This window comes from Lepisma saccharinum, chromosome 4, assembly GCF_977018435.1.
Source record: "Lepisma saccharinum chromosome 4, izLepSacc3.1, whole genome shotgun sequence".
NCBI classification, from domain to species: Eukaryota; Metazoa; Arthropoda; class Insecta; order Zygentoma; family Lepismatidae; genus Lepisma; species Lepisma saccharinum.
Window position 1 is genome coordinate 5,611,587 of NC_139232.1, and position 25,009 is coordinate 5,636,595.

A 25,009-nucleotide genomic window follows, 5' to 3' on the forward strand; every position below is an offset into this window, starting at 1 on the left:
AATGATACAATAAAATAAGAGACGGTGAAATTTACATCGATAATGACATATGTGTGCAAGTGTAACTCGGATGAGTATCACAAACTTTGCCGATTTTGTAAATATTAACTTCAAAATATTTAATAGTGTTGTGCAGTGTCAGTGTTTACAGGATCAATTACATACTACTTCGCTAGTGTGTCATTGAGACATAAATTTTGACAAGATCCATTCTTGTGGAACAATGCTTTTATAATTTTCTCACGTGGTGTCAGAGTGTTGCATGCTTATGCACGGACTTCGCTACGTCATCATGTAGTATTGGAACTCAGATGTGTAGCGTAAGCCTCTCAATGAATACGCGCACGAGCAGATTGTCGGGTTAGCATAACAAACTCACGTGCCAGTGTTTACCTTTTATATGCTTTACGCAGACATGTATTTTTTTTCTTCACTTTGTTTCTATCGGGACTCGTGATATATCTATATTTTTCAGGATCTATATTATTCCATTTACATATATTCTGGGTAATGGTATGTTATTACAATATTTTTAGTATACTATATTTTATAATAATAATAAAAAAAATCTCTCCATAGAATGAATCGATATGGAATGCAACTTTAAATCTTTCATATTTAAGTGAAAATCAAAAGATTTTCTTTAGGGGGTAGAGGAGCGTATCGTACCCAAGGTATTGGGCAAGAAGTATAAAGTCTTAGCATAGCAGGTATCAGAGAAAGGAATGCTGAATAAGTAATCAGGCAAAGGTCGGGTGATTGACTTGGAAGTCGTATGTGGCATGAGTGTTGGAATTGTCAGGAGGTGTGATCAGTTGGCGAGAATACGAGAGAGAGTAAGGACTACGGATTGTGAGAGAGGAGCAAAGTGGGGAACGACTATTGGACGATGGTGTGTGACAAGAGACAAGTGTTAGTTGAGAGGACAAGCTAGGAACAATCTCCATATATTTGTAAGGCAAGTAATATCCTTTCCTTAACCAATCCGCATCGGTTCAGTCATGAAGAGTATAAAACCCATATTTAATCTAAGCTAATTTCTATCGCCATTCCTTTAAAAGGTAACCTCTTGCATTTATCACATTCAGGCCAAGCGAGTGATAACCATTTGAGAGATGAATGAGGAATAGCTACACCACCCAATTAAATCTAGAGGTTCTAGGTTCGATCCCAAACGCAGCATGGGAGTTGCGTTACGTTACGATAGTTACTAATGTGATAAATGTGTATTTCCTGATGTAATTATCAATATCCCTTTTTAAATTTTCTTTGTCTTTTCCAGTCTCCAGTCACTCACAGCACAATGTCCAGAAGGAAGATCATTATCGACACGGACGTAGGATCCGATGACGCCATCGCGATTCTCCTATGCCTTCACGCCGAAAAGGCTGGAGATGTGAAGATAATGGGGATCACTGCCGTGCACGGGAACACAACCCTGGACCACGTCTGCGTCAACATTTTGAAGACTCTGAAGACTGTTAACAGGCTAGATGTAAGTACCGACAGGCGGTTGAGCTGGGAAAGCAACATGGCAAAATGTAGTTAGTAGTATACAGTAGGTTTTCTGGAAGTCTCCTTCTCATAGAAATATTTAAAAAAGTATGGTTAATTATGATTATTTGTGAAAGAACGCACCCGTATGCACGAGTGGGCTGCAGAGCGAGCAAGCAGCGGGCTACATCGGTCGCGTTCATGTAGTGGAAAACCTCTCGTCATCTGATTCGCGAGTAGCCGTAAAGGGCGGCATTGTAATTATGGCAGATGCAACAGGAAGTGGGAATAAATTAGTGAAAAGTCACTGAATGAGAATTTTACAGCGAACGAATGCGTATTTTCCAGTAGCTCCATTATGCCTATCCTGCCTTCGAAACAGAAGGTCGTGCTACTTCGGCGTTGTCTAAGGGAGTTCATCGTAATCTATGTTGGTTCACATAATAAAGTGACGTCATTGGAATGAAGGGTTAGCATAATGTTGCATGAACAAGAATGTTGCTTTGTGTTAGCATTACAAATAAGCATTGCAGAATTTCGGTGCAAACTTTATATTTTAGCATAAAATCATCAACGACAAAATTAAAATCGAATTCCTTGTCAACCAATTTCATCTACGAGTCCCCACACGGCTAACCCGCAATATAAAGCTCTTTCACATTCCCGCTACAAGGCTCTCCCTTCTACAGCGGTCTCTTTACTATGGACTCCCCATTTATATAATAAACTAGCTGATTACACGGCGTTGCCCGGTGCGTTTCTAAAGTACCCGAACTCCGAATTTAAAAATTCATTGTTGAGCAACAATGCAATTTTTTTTATAAACTGTTGCTTGTGATTGTTTGTTAGTGTTGTTGGAACATACAAATCAACATTAGACGACAATGAACAACGATGCATGCGTAGTAGGCAGCAAGAATGAAAGCCAGATGTCCAGTTGAAAACGCACACGAATTCAGTTCACCATGAGTCTTACACGGGAGCAGAGGGTTGCTGTTTTGGAAGCTGACTTTCAAGTTAAATCATACGAACGCTGTATAGAGATCCTTCATAGGAGATATCCCAACGCTCCTTCACCTGGAAAAACAACAGTGTATGATTTAATAAAAAGGTTTCGCGAAACAGGAAACGTTGCAGATAAGCCAAGGAGCGGACGACCATCAATTTTCACCGAAGACTTTCTTGTGGATGTTGATGAAAAATTGCAGAACTCCCCTAGGAAGTCTCTGAGGCGACTTTCACAAGAGGTACGAAAATCTTTGTCATCTTTTCACAGGGCTGCAAAACGTCTGAAGTTCCGAGCATACAAGGTGCGAGTAGTTCAAGAGCTATGCCCGTTGGATTTCGAGAAACGCAGAAATTATCGTCAGTGGTTCAACAGATTTACGCGGAACAATGTGGTCAACAAACTGAACAAAACATTTTTCAGTGATGAGGCCTGGTTCCATTTGTGTGGATACGTGAATAGTCAGAATACTCGGATATGGGCTACAGAAAATCCTCATGCATCCATTAGAAAGTATTCTGTGAAAAATGATGGTCGTCTGCTGACGATGAATTCGGGCGCGTTTTCAACTGGACTTTTGGCTTTCATTCTTGCTGCCTACTGCGCATGCATCGTTGTTCATTGGCGTCTAGTGTTGATTTGTATGTTCCAACAACACCAACAAACAATCACAAGCAACAGTTTCTAAAAAAATGGCATTGTTGCTCAACAATAAATTTTTAAAGTCAGAGTTCGGGGACTTTAGAAACGCACTGTATTTATCCCAATATTCTATTAGACAGGAAAATAATGAAGTCTTAACTATAGTGTAAAATGAACTTGGAGTTAACGGTATTGGGAGTGTAACTATTCATCTTGGGGACCGCGAGAACTATGGATTCCACTCTAATATCGGTCATTTTACAAGTCGCCCTTTCCCACCCCCACCCCTAGGGGCGCCAGAGGTGTCTTTGAGTTGAACGGCATTGGGAGTGTCACTATTCATCTTAGCGACCCCGAAAACTATGGATTCCACACTAATATCGGTCGTTTTTGATTATTTTTACATGTCACCCCCTTCCCACCCCCACAACTACGGGTGCCAGGGGTGTCTTGGAGTTTAACGACATTGGGAGTGTCACTATTCATCTTAGTGACCATGAAAACTATGGATTCCACACTAATATCGGTTGATTTCTGTTATTGTTACATGTCACCCCCTCTCACCCCCACCTCTAGGTGTGCCAGGGGTGTCTTACCCCCACAATATTTCTTTCGAGATTGCAAGTGATACGTGTTCCAAGTTTGGTTGAATCGCTCCAGGCGTTCGAGAGTTATGCTGGAACAAATACACATATATACACACATACATACATTTTTATATATTAGAAGAAAGAAGAAGATTACCTGCCTGTAAATATTGATATTTTCTTGTCAGAACGCAGTTTCCGGCAATCGCTAAGAATGTACGTGTATCCTATATTTTTCTGTGCCATCTTGCATTGTCTAGTTTTGTTGTTTTCTTGTTGCTACAGTTTCAGTATAAAATTAACTTTCAGTACTGTATCTGAAACCTTAAGTGAATAAATATATAAATAAATAAATTGCAGGTGAGTGTACAGATGCACGTGCATGCATACAAGCAAGTCTAACACGCACACGCAGATCTTTCACACGCATTGTTCTTTCACACATTCACCACTCATTCTAACTTCCAGGTACAAAATTAATGCAATAAGTCTCTTAAATTGTAGATTCCGGTATTCAAAGGGACGGCCGAGTCAATTGTCCACACATTCCAAAGAGCAAAGAACATCCACGGCTCAGATGGCTTTGGGGATTTCCATTTCCCTGACCCACCTGATGTGAACATCTTGCAAAAGGAGCACGCAGTGAACGCTCTGGTTAGAATAGTAGCGGAGAATCCAGGTAAATCAAATATACCATTTATACTGGATAAGAAAGTGGTTGCCAGTTTCTTAACGAAATAATTTTGATATTGGTTTGTGATGGGTGCCCTACAATTTTATAGTTGCCTTACTCCGAGCCCTGTGGAGCCCTTTCGAAGCAAGGGATTGCGCTGAAACTTGGTAGTTGGTACAGATGCTATGGGAACCATGGGCAAGCGAATGCTGACGAGAAAAACAGTTAAATTTTTCACCATGAGGTGGGGGAAAAAAAGTTCAAATTTTCACCACCAAGTGCAAATGTGGCGCTTAGAATTAAATTCTTCCTACTCTTTGGAGCTCAGTCGAAGCAATAGATTGAGGACGAAAAATAGATCAAATGTTCACCACGAGGTGCAAATGTGGCGCTTAGAGTTAAATTTTCCCTACTCAGAAACCTCTGGAGTTCAGTCGAAGCAACGGAAGCAAAGGGTTGAAATGTGGCGCTGAAGTGACATCAACCAGTTATTTGAGTTTTTTTCCGGTGCAGCAGTGTTCAATATGCCCCTGTCAACGTGAATGACACTTTGGAAGCGTAAGGCGGTGTGAACAATGGTCGCACGAAGCGTTTCCCGGGAAGTTGTTCATTGTGCACCAGATCTCAGCGCCACATTTCGACCTGGTGGTGAAAATTTGAACTAATCCTTTTTTCCGTCAGCATTCGCTTCCTCTGGTCTCCATAGACTCTATACCAAGTTTCAGCGCAATCCGTTGCTTTGAACGGGCTCCAGAGGGATGTGAGTTGGGCAACTTTAATGATGGACACCCTGTATATAGTATTGGAAGGGAAATAATTATCCAGTAAAATTGTATTTGTATTTATGCATTTGGTTAGTTTAGGTTGCTTTTTTGCTAGGGCTGAACCGATACTCTTCCCAGCGAAAATTGAAAATATATAAGCTCAGACCTAAAAATAGTTGCGTCACGTTTTGTGAATTGACAGACAGACTGTTACATTTTAAAGTTAGGATATTGTACGAGGGGAGAATGAAAAGTTTTCAGCCTCACAGGGAAGGGGTGTTTGAGCTATAGTTTTTCATTATGATTTCTCTACATAATCACATAATCTCTATAATCACCCCCAGATCAATGCACTTATGCATTCTGTCCTGCAATTTGTTTACAGTCATCTGGTAGAATGATTTGTCCTGAGTCTCACCACTGAATGACCGCCTTCGTCCGTGTGGAAGTGACGTCCTCGAAGTGAATTCTTCATAGCAGGGGAACAGATGAAAATCTGACGGGGCCAGGTCGGGGGAATAAGGTGGATGGGGAAGTGCGGTGAAGCCACACTCGACCAAAGCAGCCGTTGCAGTGACGCCTTGCCGACAGAGACACCGAATCACGCCCTGTCGGCCACTCTCTTCTCTGACACTTCATTCATTTTCAACTGACAAAAAAATAGAAGAAAACATGTGAATTTCATAAAAGTTCGCACAGAGTGTCCTAAAAGTCAAACCTTACATCCTCCAACATGTAACGAACCTGAGAGTTTAAGGTTTTATATTTGTAAGAAGTTAAGATTGTTAATTGTTTGTTATTTCAAATAATGTGCAAGTTGTCACAGACAACTATAGTTAGATTGATACAGTTATGGTTGGAACTTGTATATATGTTTATAAGTACGTCATAATCTGTTCGTGTTGACGTCACTTTCTCATCTCAGCAGAGGAAGTGAACTCACCTGAATGTTTCTCACCCGACGACAGACTGAGTTTGGAAAACAGGTGAAGGATCAATAAGAACTTGGAAACTGAGAGAATTCAAGTATAGATTTTCGGTTTTCAAGTTTTCTTCTGGCCGATAAGTTGAAAGTAAGCAATTAATTATGTAATTTGACTTTCGCTATATGCGAGTGAATTGCCCAACGTTAGTATTGAATGTTCTAGTGTTTTATTGGTAAGTGATTATGAAATATACGCGATTATAAAACTGCGTTTAACTTTGAAAACAGTGCTGTGTTTCTTTTCTACCCAGCAAGCAAAGATTCTAATGTTCCCGACTAAAGGAGTAGCTTTTTGACGACTGGTGTACAACCGGGGGACGTTGCAAACATTTTAACTACCTAGCATCACTCCTTCCATGTGAGGCTCAGAACTTTTCACTCTCCCCTTGTAGATTATACGGTTAAATCTAACAGTGATATATGCTTTGAGATATTGCATCAGTGAATTTCCCTAAAACATTCCTTTTCCTTCCAGGAGAAATAACCCTGCTAACCCTTGGCCCTCTCACGAATGTCGCCATGGCCATCAGAATGGATCCGTCCTTCTGTCATAATGTGAAGGAAGTGGTCATCATGGGTGGAAATTCTGAAGGTAAGTTTCGCAAGCACCCTAATCCAACGCGTCAACTTAAAAAAGAATGTGCATTTGGTCAGGTAAATATGCATCTCGTTTTCAAATTACCTTGGTTAAACTTCAATGTGTTTGCTGTGGGCCAAGTTCGGTAATAGGATTTACATAAACGATACGTGAGAAGTATGTGTGTTTAAACAGATAATCGTTTTCAAAGCAAATTTGCTAGATATTTAAATGTTCTCTCTGCAGGTAATTTTACTTGAAGTAGCGCTCACATATAATTTATATTATGATGAGTAGAGCTCGGAACTTTATGTCCTATAAAACTGTAAAATACGTATTTTTTTCCTTTAAATGTACGTAAGTAATAATACTTTATGTCAGCGTTTTGTTAAAAAAACGCAACAACTGATGAAGTTTTATAGTGCCTAAAAAAACTATTTTGCTTGTTAGAACCTATTTTAGGTTTATGCGCCTAAATGAAGCCTTTGTTTTAGGTTTTTATATATTTTTAAAAGTTTGACAGGATTTTTATGTCACACAGAGGCATTTGCTTTGTTTGATCACGAAAAATTCAATGACGGATGTGTTTGAAACGTACTCTCTGTCGATTTCCCTTCCTCCAAGTCCATGGTGATTTTCCAAAGCTCTAAACAAAGCAAAATGTCTGGTGCCACTGTTACCTGTACAATCCAAAGTGGTCTGATCTGTGTGGTCTTGCTCACTTTCACGTCACTTCGGTGCTATGTGCATTCACGCCTTCCAAACTAACATTTCAGCATTGAAGTTTGAACCACTGGCTATGTTTTTGTTGAAAGATTATTTTCAGCATATAAGATGATCCTACAGACAAAATTGCGGAGTTTGACTGTGGATAACATGAAAAAAAGATTGTTGCCTAACTATACGGCGAAGAGTGGATTTTAATTGCAAATTTCCAATGGTAAGTTCTGCCATCGCCGTAGGGTTAGGCAACAACATTATGCAAGATAGTGTGTATTTCAGGATATAGGTGTCCCATTTTCATTGCCAGTGACTATACCTAACAATTTCAAGTTTTCTTGAACCTACTTCAGGATTTTTCGAGCCTAACTTAAGATTTTTAGAACCTATTTTAGGGTTTTCTGAACCTATTTTAGGGTTATTAGAGCCTATTTTAGGAACCTAAAAGCACACTTTTTGAACCTAAAAATCCGAAGACTAGTAATTATGTCAAAAAATTGAAAAAACATGTCCTAAAAAATTTTAAAATATGTCAGTAAAATGCAGAAATTTTTCCATTATAGCCAAAGATATTCAAAACTATACTTTCGATTTTTTCATTATATGGGACGTCAGTATCTTCAAGGGAAGATCGACTAGGGCAGGGATGGAGTATTAAATCAAATCAGAATCCTTTAACCGAAGAATGTAGAGGGAAAATACTGAAAATATTGAGAGGTTCATTATCCCAAGTTTCATTTACTATTATGTCAGATTTACATTTTTGTGGAAACTAAAGCATAATTGGCAGCTCGCTACAACTCTGGTAAATCTAGGCAACCAATACACAAACACAATTTTTTAAAGCAGATTTTATAACTAGCTATATAAAATCTGAAAAACAGCCTAAAAATTGTTGTCAGAACAAGTTACACTTAATTTCATCCTCCGCAATTGCCTCATCCTGTTATCGATAATATAAACTATCCGTTTCGCTAAAGGTACAAAGAATAAATTATAAAATTACCGATTATATGCAAGACAATTACAAAGTTGTACAGACATATGTCTTGTTACGAGAAAATTGAAGAAATATGTTGTAAAAACGCGAAATTGGTAGAATATGTCAAAAATGCCTCATCAAGTCTATTTCGGCTGATTTTCATCAGATACGTAAAGATCTCACCCCAGTATTCGTTACAATGCCAAATAAAGAATATGTTAACATAAAGTCCTAGACCCTAATGATCACATTTAAGTACACTACACATGCTTACAAAGTTATTCACTGGTGAAAATTTGATATAATTATTGATTGATTGGTTTTCTTTATTTTACTTCGCTTCTTGTGTCGCTTTTGGCTAATTTGCGAAGATGGAGATGAGTGATGATATGATGAAATTGATGAATGGACACTCACAAACATCCATGCCCAGGCCGGGATTCGAACCCGGGACCCCTGGCGTCGTAGCGCGATGTGCATAATTATTGATATCGTAATGTACGAACAGAATTATTTTTTTTAGAAACTCGATTATGAATAGTTTCCTTCTAGAGGATATTTGTCACTACACTCTCTCCCGGGAATTATGGAGCAAACGGACGAAAACAGGTCACAACTACGCAAGTAGTGACTCGAGAAGGCTCGACCAGTGAATGCGTGAGAGGGAAAGTAAGTGCATGGAGGGGAAAACGCGGTTGCAGCTACCAGTTTGTAGCAGCGCGCACTGCTTTGCTCCGCTCACTCGCTTTCTCCCCTTTTCTACCGTTATGAGCGACCTTGCTCCGCAGATTCCGAGACAGGGTGTCTGTATTAACAGACTCGGAAAGTGTGCACAGTGGCTGGAAAATATAGCACTCCCACGGAGTCAAATGGTTAGGCCTATCGTCTTTGTTGTGAGCGTCCCGGGATCTATTCCCGGTGATATTTCGGAAAAATTTCTGTGTATAACCAGTTGAACTTTGATGAATGGTCCGACTACCGGCTAACAGCGCATCTGCAGTGCTGCTATCTACTGCCGCTGGTGTCAAATTCGCACAACTTCGCTTTTCCGGGAAATTTGCCATGTCCAAATGTGTTCCAGTCTCCCGTACATCTTTTCAAGTAGCTCCACAATGATTGACCTCACTGCGGTGGGCCACGAACACAATTTTCGAACTCCCACCACGGATCAAACCCGGAACCGAATGCACCAAAGGCTAGAGCGGTAACCCTTTACTTGGGAAAAATTGACACTTTGAACTGTATTTTGTTGCGTTTAAAATACTTCTTAACCAGTAAGCAGCCTGTGGCGAATACTATCATATTTTTAGTAGCACTTCAATTTATCTAAATAAATATTTGAAGCGTATAAATTTAGGAAAGTGCTACCTCAGTTATTAATCGCCCAGCCCAATATTATACCCTGAACTATGTGGATCGATTTGGGTTGCTCGCAGGAAACAAATAACTCAAAATGCCCGAGTGCCCAAATCTGGGTTAACGGAACCTTGTTGAGAAATGGGGGAATCGTCTAGTTCCCCCTCCCAACAAAATTACGTACGCCCAAAATAACCCAGATAGACGGTCTCATTCACACAAGATTTTTCTACGTCGATGACTTATTTATAGAACAGTAATGACTTTAGTATCTTTTGATTCGTTAAAAGTTACTCAAAATTAACAGGCTTTTATTCATGAATAGTTTTCTTATGTAAAACAAAAACAGTGATTTGACTAGTACAATAAAGTTTAAATTCTTAAATACCCTGAATAGAACAATTCAACGAACACATTTTTACGGAGTCAACAAAGTTCACAATTTACCCGTAAGTGGACCTCAATTACAATTTACGCTCTCCCGTTCCCTTATTTTTTTAGTTTTCTTATTTTGTTCTTTTCTATACTGCCTATAATAAATAGAGATCTATTTTCCCGAAATTTACCTTCTGTGCATTCACGCACAGACTCTCCCTCTCAATTCATCATTCAAGGAAATCATAAGGATTAAAAGCTAATATACAGGGTGGGAAATAACCTTTTGCTAGGGGTCCACAGTAAAAAGTAACAACAATTAAGAAATTATGAACTAACTAACTCCCTACCCTTCTTAAACCCGAAGGTTCATGGCTGCAGCAACACAGGCCTTCCATCTTTCCCTATCTTGAGCAAGTTCTATATACTCTTTTCCATCCCTTCCGATTTCCCTTAGGTCCATCTCAACATTGTCCCTCCATCTTCGTCTTGGCCTTCCTACAGGTCTCTTACCATTAGGTTTCCCAACAAGAATCCTGTGAACTCCTCTTTCCTCTCCCATTCGTGCCACATGGCCTAGCCACCTAAGTCTTCTTGATTTAATTATTCTAATAATATCTGGACATGAATACAAATTATGTAGTTCTAAATTATATAACCTTCTCCACTCACCTGTCTCCTCATCCCTTTTAGGTCCAAAGATTTTCCTAAGGATCTTATTTTCAAATACTCTCAATTTATGTTCCTCTTTCAATGTAAGGGACCAAGTTTCGCATCCATATAATACTACAGGCAAAATTACTGTTTTGTATATTTTAAGTTTTAGTTTCTTAGATTAAACGAGAAGACAAAAGTTTATGAAGAGAGAAGTAACATGCATTTCCTGAATTAAGCCTACTTTTTATTTCCTCTTTAATATAACCTTTTGCTAGGGGTCCACAGTAAAAAGTAACAACAATTAAGAAATTATGAACTAACTAACATGACCTTAGTTATGAAGTTAGTATGTCCACCGTTTGCTTCTCTCACAGCACGAAGACGATCAGGGTAGGAGCTCAGAAGATTCGCAAACAGTCCGTATTCCATTCCATGTCACGGAGGACTTGTTCCAGATGTGCAAGGAGTGTTGGCCGAAAATAGCGGTCCGGTCCGCGTTCCACTATCATCAAGGACTCAACTGCGTCCTTCAGAATAGCCCCAAAGTGCTTCGCTGCATTCAGGTCCGTTGTTGCACCCAGCCATTCAGAACTGCTTAAGAAGTCAATGCCACTTCGCCGAAGAAAGTCTTGGTTTTAGCATTTGCCTTGAAGCAAGGTGCTTTGTCGTGAACCAACTTTTAATTTTGTTTTTGTAACCACAATTGTCGTAGTAAACATTTGGTATTACCATAATTTCTTAATTGTTGTTACTTTTTCCTGCAGACCCCTAGCAAAAGGTTATTTCCCACCCTGTATGTATGTATACACTCATTTGAAATACATCCTAACAATTATACTTACACTACTAAGGTATTGTCGAAAGAAGTCACTGATAGATTTTTTTTGTAAAATTGTTACGTGATATTGCGCCGGTTCGGAGTAGAGACACAAAATAAATTATTTATGACTGATTGATTTTTTTTTGTGTAGCCAAAGAAGTCAATTAAAGTTACTCATGAATCTAGAACAAATATTAAATCTCTTAACAGCAAACATCTCGTCTTAGCGAGTTACAAAAAAAAAAAAAAAACTTGATAATACAAAAGCCCATATTGACCCCTTTCCTTCCCCGTTACGTAACATGGCAGAATCCAGATCGACTTGGAAGATATGGCAGCTCAAACGTATAACGTCAGCTAAATGCCATGCCAATTATGTAACGAAGGGGAGGTAAAAGGTCGGGCACTTGTTGCACGAACTAACGTAAAGTCTCTCCGCTCCGGCTGGCGTCTATTCCTGGTCTACTCTGTCAGTGCTGTCTCTTACTTCTTCACTGACTTCCCAGCGCTGCCCGATCAACAAGAACATCTACGCATGCGCAGAGTTACCTCTCGGGGAAGCAAAACGCCGTCTATCGAGAAGACTGCGCAACTTGATATGTTACGTAATTATCAGTGACTCATTTGGGCGAGTGGAATACTTCACTCTCGTATATCAAGAGGAGAGTGAAGTTGTAGAGGGATGATATTTATAAAATATACAGGGTGTTTCTAAAGGTCGTTTACAACGCTTGGGAGGTGATTCCTCACACGATAACAAGCAAAAAGTGTGAGTTCCATTTTTACGACTGAGGCTTCGTTTCCGAGATAGGAGCCTCGCAAAAGGTGACAAAGTGAAAGTCACACCTAACTGGGACGAATACTATCACAGATAGAGAGGCGGTTCCAAGGGAATCATAAAGGAATCGTATGTGCTCAGTCCGGAAGTCACTATGAAAAGTTCACTGAACGCATGCGCAATGGAGTCCTCAAAGGAATTGGGGATTTCCAGCAAGAACAATGCATAGAAAGGGTATGTAACGCAGCAAAAAGGACCGTGACAATGAGAAATGCGTTAAAGACAACACATCCCGACCTCAAACATCAAAACATGAGCACGGAACACAAAATCCGAAAAGTTGAGCATGGTTGCATACCCCAGTTACACGCGAGGAATGAACGAATCTTGTCATGTGCCATACGAGAGACACATTACTCCACCAGGAGGAGGGAAAGAAAAACACAATATCAGATGATTGCGACAACGTGTATTTTTACACGCGACAACTACGTAATACCCCCCCTCCACACACACACAACAAACAACAAATGCTACAAAGTCTTAAGCACAGACAGTGCGTGTCACTGTACACCAACTGAAGATGTCACTTTCACCACACAAAGGGTGTGGGGAGCAATACCAAGAGTGTTCTCACTGGGATTTGCCGAGGGCGATAATCACAGCCGGTTTTGAAAATGTCTGCCGTTCACTTCTACGCAGAGGTGACAGCGACGAATCAAGGATTGTCGAGTACGAGCAAACAAGCCAGGTGTATCTGCTACCGTCGCGGCGGCGACGTTGATGAGAGCAACGAGGTCCTCAGCTGATGTGACAGGTGTGTCGTATACGAGGGTTTTCATTTCTCCCCAGAAGAAAAAATCGAGAGGGTTGAGATCTGGCGACCTCAGTGGTCAAGGCACAGGCTCATTCCCACCAATGAACCTATTGCGAAACACATCATGCAGGAAATGTACTACATTACGATCGAAATGAGCTGGTGCCCCATCGTGTTGGTACCACATTTCTTGCCGCAGTGCCAAAGGCACGGTCTCCAACAGTTCCGGCAGAACCTCACTAAGAAATGCATGATACGTGCGAAAATTCAGGCGAACAGGGAGAATGTATGGTGCAATTAAATGATCACGTACTATCCCACATCACACATTCACTGAAAACCTGTGCTGGTGATGTCGGTTGTCAAAGTCCCAGACATGACTGTTTCTACTATTGAAGACATCCATCCTGGTGCAAATGGCTTTGCACCAGGCTTTGCACCACAATACCTTTGCCCCGAAGTGAGGGTTTGTGTCCAGCTGATGCAACAACCATTGGCGAAACTCCATACGAGGGCGAAAGTAACAGTAACAGTTATTGTACTTTCTGCAGTTTAAAAGGGTGCATTCCTTCCTCTGACAACACTCGCCAAACCCCCAAACATTCACATGAGACGTGTTTCGTGCCCGAGCGAGTGCCTGGATGTTCTGCGACCGCTGTTAACACATCTTCTGCAAACTGATGTGTGCGTACACTTCGGGGTCTTCCAACTTCTTGCCGCGGTGGTAACACTTACCATGTTTCACGCAGTCGACAGCCCACTACCTGAAAGAAGGCGTGAGACGGTAAACGTCTATGTGGAAAGCGTTCTCCATAAATACGCCTTGCCTCACGGCTATTACCACGTGCCTCCCCATACATGAGATGCATGTCTGCTAGCTGCTGGGTCGTATACGCAGCCATCTGTGTAATATGGAGCTGGAACTGCAAAGTATCGTTTTTGTTTAACACTGGCACACTGCACAAATTGGCCGTATCACTGTACGAACACCACAGGCCAAATGTTGCGATACTTGACTTGCCCACTCTACCACGTCAACTTCTTTCAATACAACATACTAGTACTCTTCAATGCGTATGACAACCTAGAGCGAACTGCTGACATCTTCAGTTGGTGTACAGTGACACGCGCTGTCTGTGCGTAAGACATTGTAGCATTTGTTGTTTGTTGTGTCTGTGTGGAGGGGGTATTACGTAGTTGTCGCGTGTAAAAATACACGTTGTCGCAATCATCTGATATTGTGTTTTTCTTTCCCTCCTCCTGGTGGAGTAATGTGTCTCTCGTATGGCACATAACAATATTCGTTCATTCCTCGCGTGTAACTGGGGTATGCAACCATGCTCAACTTTTCGGATTTTGTGTTCCGTGCTCATGTTTTGATGTTTGAGGTCGGGATGTGTTGTCTTTAACGCATTTCTCATTGTCACGGTCCTTTTTGCTGCGTTACATACCCTTTCTATGCATTGTTCTTGCTGGAAATCCCCAATTCCTTTGAGGACTCCATTGCGCATGCGTTCAGTGAACTTTTCATAGTGACTTCCGGACTGAGCACATACGATTCCTTTATGATTCCCTTGGAACCGCCCCTCTATCTGTGATAGTAATCGTCCCAGTTAGGTGTGACGTTCACTTTGTCACCTTTTGCGAGGCTCCTATCTCGGAAACGAAGCCTCAGTCGTAAAAATGGAACTCACACTTTTTGCTTGTTATCGTGTGAGGAATCACCTCCCAAGCGTTGTAAACGACCTTTAGAAACACCCTGTATATCAACCGTCACAAGCCACAGTTGCTGAAAATTATGCTTTTCTTAATACATTACATAATTGTAAATATAAAGATCAAATGTGTTAAGCATTATTTTCCTCAGGCATTGGGAATGTCACCGCATGCGCTGAGTACAATTTCTACTGTGACCCGGAGGCAGCCCATATAGTCGTCCACAACATGAAGTGCCCAATCAAGATTTTTCCATGGGAAACTGCTTACAAGTATGGCAGCATACCCTACGTAAGTACTTCTCTAGAAAATGATCTGAATATAAGATAAAGCCACGGGAAAATGGCTCAAAATGCTTAGAAAACAACAAAACGCGATACTGTTTGGTAACGAAGTTTACAAAATGTGTTTTTCGGCATGTTAGGTGCATTTTGAGAAATGTGTCTTCATTTCACTCTTTGTTATAACATAATAGTAATAATAATAATAATTATTGCAGTTACAAAGAGGTAGGTGAGACTTCACAAGTGGATTAGGAAATTTGAACTATCCCTCAAAACTGCATATAAGTTCATGCCTTGCACAATATTTGAAACTCTGACGCCTGAATTCCTAGCACGCTACTCTAACCACTAGGCTGGGCAGTCTGAACTTGTGTACATACTGATGTGTACATTTATCAACTTCATCTAATCATCCTCATCGTCGCGAGTGATCAACGCACAACGTAAAGAAAAGACAAGTGACTTCAGTTTATCGTCCACTGGCCGCAACATTCAGAAACACTGCTATGTGGAAAATTTTATGCGTGTCATTCGTAATAACGAAGGGATTGGGTATATCTCCTCCATGCAGCCGCTTCCTCTTTGTGAACAGACTTGTTTTCGTTCGCTTGCTCCATAGATTCCCGGTACAGAGTGTATTGGTTCGGTTCCCACTTTAAACTGTAGGTCCAGTCCCGATTAGCCCATCTGTTTACAAAGTGGACTTAAAAACCAAACAATAACGAAGGGATTCATATAATTAGTACGAAATGGAAGCAGAATACGGAGATAAGAAGTTGAGACGTGGGTGATTTTTTTAAAACTCATGGTTTTCTTTGTTGTGTAAAATTTGTAAATGAAGTATTATTTCCATGTGGTTTGTGGCAAATGAATAAGGAAGGATGGGAGATTTATTGGAGTATGTTTACCGGTTTATATGCATCCCGGGTAATATCGCCCAAGCCTCAACAAAAACAGCAAATATTCACCAGTGTACCTTTCGCGTCTATATGGTCTGGGGGTTTGGATGCAGTGCGGAGGTTTAAGTTTCCTCCTGTAGATAGCACCGTTGTCATTGTCAACAATAACCAGGAAACTGAGCTGTTATATTGTTGTGCTGGAAAGTTGTGTGCTTTTGCGTAATTGTTGTGCTGAAAAGTTGCGTTATTGTGATCAGGACACACAGTAAGAATGGTGTACTCCTTGCAGGAACGTGTGTTTATCGTGAAAAGTTTTTGGAAAACTGATTCAGTTGTTGCTACGCAAAGGGCATTTAGAAACAAATTTGCCTCACATTCTGCCCCAGACAGGAACACAATATTGTCGCTAGTGAAGAAACTGGAAGAAACAGGATCGCTTCTGAGTGAGACAGGGAAGCATCGGACCCCGCGGGCAGGTGTTGTGGAAGATGTCAGTGCATGACTCTTGAGATCGCCCAAGAAGTCTCTCAGTCGTTTGTCACAAGAAACCGGCTATAGCTATTCAACATGTCAAAAGGAAGCGAAAACTGCGAAACTAAGGGCGTACAAAACTACAGCTGTTCAAGTATTGAAGGATCCAGATAAAGTTAAACGTGTAGATTACTGTAATTGGTTTTTAATGTTTATTGTGCGTAATCCTGATATTCTGAAAATAACGTGGTTTACTGATGAAGCCTGGTTTCATCTCTCTGGGTTAATTCTCAGAATACACGGATATGGGCAGCTGAAAATCCACATAGTGTAATCGAAATTCCATTGCACTCACAGAAAGTTGGGGTATGGTGTGCTGTCTCAGCATCACGTATAGTGGGTCCAATATTCTTCAATGAAACAGTGAACACAGAACGGTACAGGGCAATATTCATGGAATTTGTTGAAAGTTTGGACGACATTGAACTCACACAGTGTTATTTTCAACAGGATGGTGCTACATGCCATACATCGCATGACAGTATGGCACTGATTGAAAGTTTCTTTGCGAATAGGGTTATTTCAAAGGGATTGTGGCCTCCGAGGTCTCCAGACTTAACTTCACTTGACTTCTTTCTGTGGGGCTTCCTAAAGGGACGTGTGTACACAAACAACCCTACATCTTCTTTCTGTGGGGCTTCCTAAAGGGACGTGTGTACACAAACAACCCTACATCCCTGGAAATGTTGAAGCAGAACATTATCACTGAAATTGCAAACATTAGCGCAGAAACACTATATCAGACAGCCCTTAACATGGAACGGTGTGTTCGACTTTGTTTACAGGAAGGAGGTCGACACTTTCAGAACATTCTTTAAAGGTGAGATGTTATGTCATATGTCTGTGCCATAATTTTTATGTTTTATTTATGTTTGAGTAAATACAAAAAAAAAAGAACTCATTTTCATTAATTCAGTTTAGCAAAATTCCAATACTTCAATGTTATTGTAGGGTACACTGGTGAATATTTGCTGTTTTTGTTGAGACGTGGGCGATATTACCCAGAATGCATATGAACCGGTAAACATACTCCAATAAATCTCCCATCCTTCCTTATTCATTTGCCACAAACCGCATGGAAATAATACTTCATTTACAAATTTTACACAACAAAGAAAACCATGAGTTTTAAAAAAATCACCCGTATATTTTTTAATGCAAATGTACGCATTTTATAACGAAACATCCCGTTTGCATTGTATCAACCAGTTAGGCTATACAGGGTGTCCCAAAAGTAATAGGGCAAACTTACACAGGTGAAAGTACACGATAATAATTTAGAAGCAAGAAAGTCTCCGTAAACATGAGCAAACGAGCCGTTTTCGAGATAATCACGAATGTGTGATTACAAGCCGCCACTGACTTCAATGTTTGTAAACGTCGTTCTAGTTGGTAAAATGGTAATAATGTGTGCGAATGTGTGGTTACAAGCAGTAGCGGCTGCTGCCTATTCGCACGTGCACACCCATTTATATCTGCAATGCAATTATTTTTATTAAACTTATTCACTGAACACTATCTCCTTCAAAACATCAAACGTTCCGAAGCCCAATCACCCCATCGGTTTCGATTTACCAGTGTCTGCCGCTGAGATATGTTCGCTTCGCACACAAGCCGCCGTGTGCTCGTTTGCCGCTGTTTGCAGCACGCAAGATAAGAGAAGGTATTCGCTCTTCTAGATCGCGGTATTATGGGCTTACTCGCACTGCTAGTGCTGTGTTCACGATACAGCAGTGTTACAATCCCATTCCATTCGAGATCGTGTGGCGGAGTAGAGGCTGCACACACATCACCGTAAAACGAGGGATTTTTTTTTGGAAAAGGGACATTGCTATGGTATCTTCTCCCACCCTGTTCCGAGCATGACAGGGGCAAGGAAGAAAACAGAAGGGAGGGGAGGACAACGCTGAAAGCGAAACGCGAAACAATGTCTTGCATTGCCTTTGCTTGGCCAAAATAAACTGTTCTTGTGGCGCTGTAGTCGAATTATCTTCCCGCTCAGGCAGGGGGGAGGGAGGGGGGAGACATGGATCAAGCAGCTCTTTCCATTGTGTGGCAAAATTGTTACACTATCAAAAAGCTCGTTCCTCTTTCATTGCAAAGTGAGCATGATGAAAGGGAAAACTGTACATAGCGAAAGCAGATACGTAATATTTAACGTTGTTGAATATTTGGAGGGAAGTTAGCTACTTGTACAAAGCGCGCAGCGACTGCAGTAATAAGACAGATAAGGCGGAAGGGAAAGACAAATTATGAAGAACGAAGAAGGGTAGTGTGGACTGAGTGAGTACTATCATTTTCTTTAATTTTTTTGTTCTCTTGATTTCGCTGGAGTTGGTTGGTTTGGTCAGTCGGTCGTTAGAAATAAACAACTGCTAGATAGATTACAACTGATTTTCTGCATGTGGTCGTTGGATCGAGTACCTTGTTTGCAAGAGTGGCTCAAGATAAAATTTTCACCCGGGCGAGATGGAATTTTTGGCTCCCCCTACTTTCCACATTCCTCCAATATAAATCTTAACCATGTTATATATTTACGGTTTTTTTGACGAAAAATAATAGCCTTATTTTAAAAATACTATAATGCTGTTAAAGAACACGTTTATTGTAGGTAGCTATGTGTTTATTGAATACCTACATAATGACATCAAAACAACAATAATCTCTAATCTTAGATGATTTTGCAATATACTTATTAAGTTATTCAGCAGTAGGTTCAATTTATTCTTGTCAATAAAAATCCAACTCTTGAAAACAAATAGCCACGCAGCCGGTAGAGGCACATAGTGGTTTGGACCCCTTTTAAATTATAGATCGTCTGTCTCTGCTTTTCTGTGCATAAAGTGGACTAAAAAATAAACTCACGCTTAGGATTTGGCTCTAATCGAGAAGGATGCCCCGGTTTGGCGCCCTGGGTAGTCGCCCGATCCTCCTTCTTTCATGTATCCAAATGTAATTATTCTTGTTCATTTATCATTGGAAGGAGAGGGGAAGTTTTTACTAAATATTTTGCAAATCGACAATAAAATTGAATATTGTAGATCGGCATTTCTATGCTTATAATGATTTTGTCGGTTATCGAATGTTGAATTATCTATATATCCAATAGCATCGCTCTTTTCGTGATCGACGGGAAATTCCGCGTTATTTCAAATTTGTAAAAAATAATATTTTTTATGAAATAAAACTCTCCCATAGCCTTATTTCTCAGTAAAAGGTGTTCATAACTTGGGTTACCAATACATTTAGCATAATTATGGACGCAAAAGAAAAAGAGCGAGTATTTAGTAGGGTTATGAAACACTTCTTCTGGACGCAATGCTGAAGTGCACACCCATAAAGCCAGACCACGAGCCGCCACTGGTTACAAGCCGTCATTGATTTCATTTTGCAAACACAGAGTGCTTTACTCCTTGCGCGGTCCGAGGTTTGCTCTTTGTTTACAAAACAGAACATTTCCGAGAGGTGGCGTCAGTTGTTCTGTACTGCGTATTGGAAATGGAACCCTAAGCAACGAGGAGTACATTTTACCAACTAGGACGACGTTTACAAACAATGAAGTCAGTGGCGGCTTGTAATCACACATTCGTGATTATCTCGAAAACGGCTCGTTTGCAGACCCATGTTTACCGAGACATTTTTGCTTCTATTATCGTGTACTTTCACCTATGTCCGTTTGTGCTATTACTTTTGAGACACCCTGTATACCAAAATTTCAGCTTGTTGACTTACTTTCATATTAGAATTTGTTTTGGAATTATAATGATCACAATAAATAGTGGGTGAGTCTTTTAAAAGAGGCCCCGTGGAAAATGTGTTCCTTGCTTGTAGGCAAACCTGGTACACCGAAGAGAAGAGCGGGGTAGAGAACAGTCCAGGATATCGGTGCCAAGCATATTCGACAATATGACATGACATGACATATCCTGGACTGTTCTCTGCCCCGCTCTTCTCTTCGGTGTACCGAATCAGGGAAAAATGCGCCCGGGAAAAATGCGCTCTCGCAATAAAAGTGGGAAAAATGCGCCCTCCCAAGAGTAACCACATTAGAAAGTGGGAAAAATGCGCCCAGCACACAATTAAGCGAGTCTGTGGCGCAAAGTTCAAGACGTTGGATTGGTACCGGACTACACGAATGACGAAGAAGTAAGGCTTCATGTCCGCATGTGCAGCGCTCTGGCAATGATCCCCCGCGAGGACGTTGAAGATGGGTGGCTCCAAATCCATAGTACGGCGCCAGCAGGAGAGAAGCTGACAGCGTTTCTTGACTATTTTGTACAACAATGCCTGCAAAATCCAAATCTACCAGTTGATGTGTGGCACTGTGGAGATGCAAAGCACCGCACGAACAATGCTGTCGAAGGGCGAAACAAAAAGCTGCAGGAGAAAGTTCGACTTCATCCCAAATTCTACACCCTTCTGAAGACGCTGAAGCAGGAAGCGGAATACAGCGGATACAAATATGACAGGGCTAGCATCGGTTTGGAAGGAACGAAGAGGAAACGAACGTACATAAAACTGGATGAACAGATTAGCAAAATTTTACATACTTACAAAACAAGCACACCCAAGGACCTTACCAAGTGCCTGAGAAGTCTGGAGTAAAAGATCGTCAACGGAGGTCACAAGAAATGGAAATACAAATGTAAATAAAAACCTTAATCAAATAAAATAAAAATTACAACATATTAAATAGAAATTACAAAAGTAAAAAAAAATTGACAAAGGACATCATCTCCAGCTTCTAAACACGCCAGAAAAGATAATATTTTTACTGTACTTTTTTTTAAAAAACTCTCTTTCCTGACAGTCCCAAGCCTGTGTTAAGTGTAAGGGAAAGCTGCGTCAAGGTTGTTTTAATCAACATATTATCATATGATGAAGGTCGTCTGTGCTGGGCGCATTTTTCCCACTTTTCATTGTGGTTACTCTTGGGAGGGCGCATTTTTCCCACTTTTATTGCCAGAGCGCAATTTTCCCGGGCGCATTTTTCCTGACACCGGTGTACCAGGGTTGCCTACAAGCAAGGAGCACATTTTCCACGGGGCCTCTTTTAACAGACTCACCCAGTATATGAACTGTTGTCGAAAGTTTGTACACAAAGCTCTAGAAAGTATTATAATAAGTTTAAATATTAGTTCCACATAGTGGCGACGATTGGGTTCCAAACCTGGAGGGGCAAGGTCAATTTACCCTCCCTTGGCAGTTAAGGTTTGGCATAGTGCGGGGGGGGGATTTGCCCCCCTCCCCCCCCCCCGGCCACTGGTTTCACAAAGTCGATTCTGTTGTATAACATAGGGTTTGAACAGAAAGAAGTAGTTTAGCATCAGAAAATTAACTCTTAATTTTTTTCAGGCATGGCGTAAAAATGTCCTCGGTGCGATTCAAACTCCTCAAGCTGAACTCATGAACAAAGTGGAGAGAATTCTCCTGGAGAACGAACTGTACGGAGCGTGGGGGCGCTGCGATCCCTACGCGGCTGCTATCATGCTCAACCCACAGGTGGCACTGTCGTCGCCTTCCTTCTATGCAACGGTAGAACTTCACGGTTCGGCCACGAGAGGGCAGCTGGTGCTGGATCGTCTCGACAAACTTGGCAAGGAGAAAAATATCACGATGTTTGAGCGAGTCGATGTAGAGTTGTACAAGAAAATGCTGATAGATGCATTCAGCAGTACTGTATGAAATTCTGGTGCTCGAAACTGTATGTTTTATATACTCTTATGTGAATAAAATGTTGTAGAATTGATTGATTGATTGATTTAGTTTATTTTACTTCGCGTTTTTTGCCTCTTGGCTAATTTGCGAAGATGGGGATGAGTGATGAAATGATGAAATTGACGAATGGACATTCACAAACAACCAAGCCCGACCGGGATTCGAACCCGGGACCCTTGGCGTCGCAGCGCGATGTGCTAACCACTCGGCCCAAGGGTCGGGCAAAATGTTGTAGAGGTATTTAGGAGTGTTTGGAAACTTTACCTCAATTGCGGCTCGTACAGTGGAATGCAAAAGTATTGATCGGCAAATTGCCCATGACTATTGCCATTAATTTTTATGTTGCACGTTGCACCGGTCACATCGGTGATGTAACTAACGCCATTGCGACGCGGGGACAGGGATGACGTTTCAGGTGACCACGTCAGATAACAGAAAAAAGGAGAGACGTAAATTTAAAATAATATTTCACCATACTTTTCCATCGTAATTTACTGTAATGCCATTAATTTTTGTGTAGCTACTTGTTTTGCTCCAGTACCATTTACGAAACTACTTGTGAATGCAGTGTTGCAGACAAGTACAACAAATATCTGCAAAATCTGGAATACCGTATTTCACCACATAATCGTGGTATATACCCTTATCTGTGGTGGCACCCTGTCGTTTCAGGACAAAACGTGGTTTTATAAACTTGCATCAAGTACACCAGATAGCGGTGCAGGATCTTCGGACACAGAAAATATGAATTTGTAACTCTATACTTGCAACACTGAAAGTATATTTTCTCAAGTGTAATATTGTACCATAATACACAAATAAATAACAACTAAATTAGTAAAGAGTTAACTTGTTTTTCAGGCCGGGGAAATGTTCGCTAAAGTGTCACGAAGGAATGATATGCGTCGATTAGAACCATTCAATGTTAACGTATATTCACGAGATTCCGTGCATACTAATCTTGCACCAAAGATAGTTTACCTAGTAATAAATGCATTTTAATTTAATTAATTGTAATTTCGGTGTAATGTAGGCCTATTTTAAAAAACAAAATTTACGTACGTAATGTTCGCATTTCACTTTTTGGAAAAAAAAATAAAATGGCATGAAATCTGCGACGATAATGCAGCGAAATATGGTAGGATCTCATAGTTACAGGTGTGAAGCTGCACTGGAAACAACAAACAAAACTCCCCAACAAAGCTAGTGAAAATAGCATGTTAGGATTGTTGTAAACTGTAATTTAGGTATCTTTGGAACAAAAATGAGACGACAGTGGCGCAGGAACGTTTTTCATTTGGGGGGGTACAAAATTCAGCCTCCCATATACACAAATACTACTGCACCTAGAAATACATTTCGGGGGTCCAACCAAGTGTTGCAATAATAATAATAATAATAATAATAATAAATATAATTATAATAATTATATTTAATTAAATTAAAATATTAATTAAATAAGTTAATTAATATTGTATTGTAGTTTTTATATGAATAGGTAAAAGATAGTAAAATAATAGAGATATAAAAGCATATATTCATTATCTAGCTAACGGGTAGTTAAGATCGCCAAGATTTGCATAAAAACAACTGCCCTGGCAAGGAATTTAATGTCAAATAGAAAAATAATTGAATATTTATTGAATAAAAAAACAAGGTGTTAGATCCAATTAACGAAAAGTAAAGTTTCTGATTAATATTTTATAGATATTTTCATTAGTTGTGTGCATAAATCTTTTGGAACCCTTCAAAGCCATATGAGCCAAATTCCTTGCATTCCAATAAGTTCAGCGGAAATAACAAATGCTATACATTTATATTTTGATTATTTACTTTTACTCCTTGGTAAGTCGGGGGAGTGTCCGGACCCCCCTCCCAAATACGTCCTTGATAGTTAGGTATAATGTGAAGGCATGGGAAATATTCTATTTTAGAACAGCACACACGAATGTCCTGTTATTTAATGCAAAATTTGCATAACTATTTTTTCTTTGTTTTTCTTAGATTTTTTTTTAAACAGATTTTAAAACCAGACAACAATTCTGAAACATATAAAACTCTAGACTTCGTTCTGGCCTTATTTCAATTTAACGTAACGGAAAATCAGGAATTCGTAATGTGAAAATTGCAAACAAAGATACATGTATTTATTTTAATGCAGGTTGAGATTAAAGGGGGTGAGGAGGATCTTGAGCCACCCCAACCAGGAATAATCATCTCCCACCCACTGAATATAGAAACCACATTATGAATATATCATACTTATAAAGTGTGGGGCGTTACCCCCACACCCCCTATACGCCTTCATGGCGTGGTGCTATGCACAGGGGAACACTTTACCTTTTTTTTTATAGTTCCACTTCAGTTCAGTTCATTCTAATTTTAAATTCCTATAGCTACGCATAAAATTATCTTTAAACAATTTATGGCAGATGTGTACAACATCAAATGTCTTTTAGAAGCCATGTATTTGGTATTTACTCGGACATCTGTAAGGCGTTGTATTAAAAATAAAAAAATAAAAAATAATAAAATTTTTTTAAAAAAAACAGTTGAGATAGTTCCCGATCAACTTGTAAAGAAGTCTAACTTTGAAATATTTGTGAAAGATTTGACAAAGCATTTATT

At 40.2% G+C, this 25,009-nt stretch overlaps 1 protein-coding gene across 2 annotated transcripts in view; it reads left to right on the top strand.

Annotated features, from left to right (window-relative positions):
- The window catches only part of LOC145987086 (nucleoside hydrolase-like), a 47,843-nt gene extending 25,441 nt beyond the window's left edge, over nucleotides 1–22,402 (top strand). For both annotated transcript variants that reach the window (XM_083121554.1, XM_083121555.1), the window contains exons 2-6: nucleotides 1,283–1,495; nucleotides 4,234–4,408; nucleotides 6,627–6,743; nucleotides 15,101–15,240; nucleotides 22,019–22,402. In XM_083121554.1, coding sequence (XP_082977680.1) covers nucleotides 1,304–1,495; nucleotides 4,234–4,408; nucleotides 6,627–6,743; nucleotides 15,101–15,240; nucleotides 22,019–22,348 — 954 coding nt within the window. In that variant the 5' untranslated portion in view covers nucleotides 1,283–1,303 and the 3' untranslated portion in view covers nucleotides 22,349–22,402. The remainder of the gene's footprint in view (nucleotides 1–1,282; nucleotides 1,496–4,233; nucleotides 4,409–6,626; nucleotides 6,744–15,100; nucleotides 15,241–22,018) is intronic.
- Nucleotides 22,403–25,009: the final 2,607 nt, after the last annotated feature.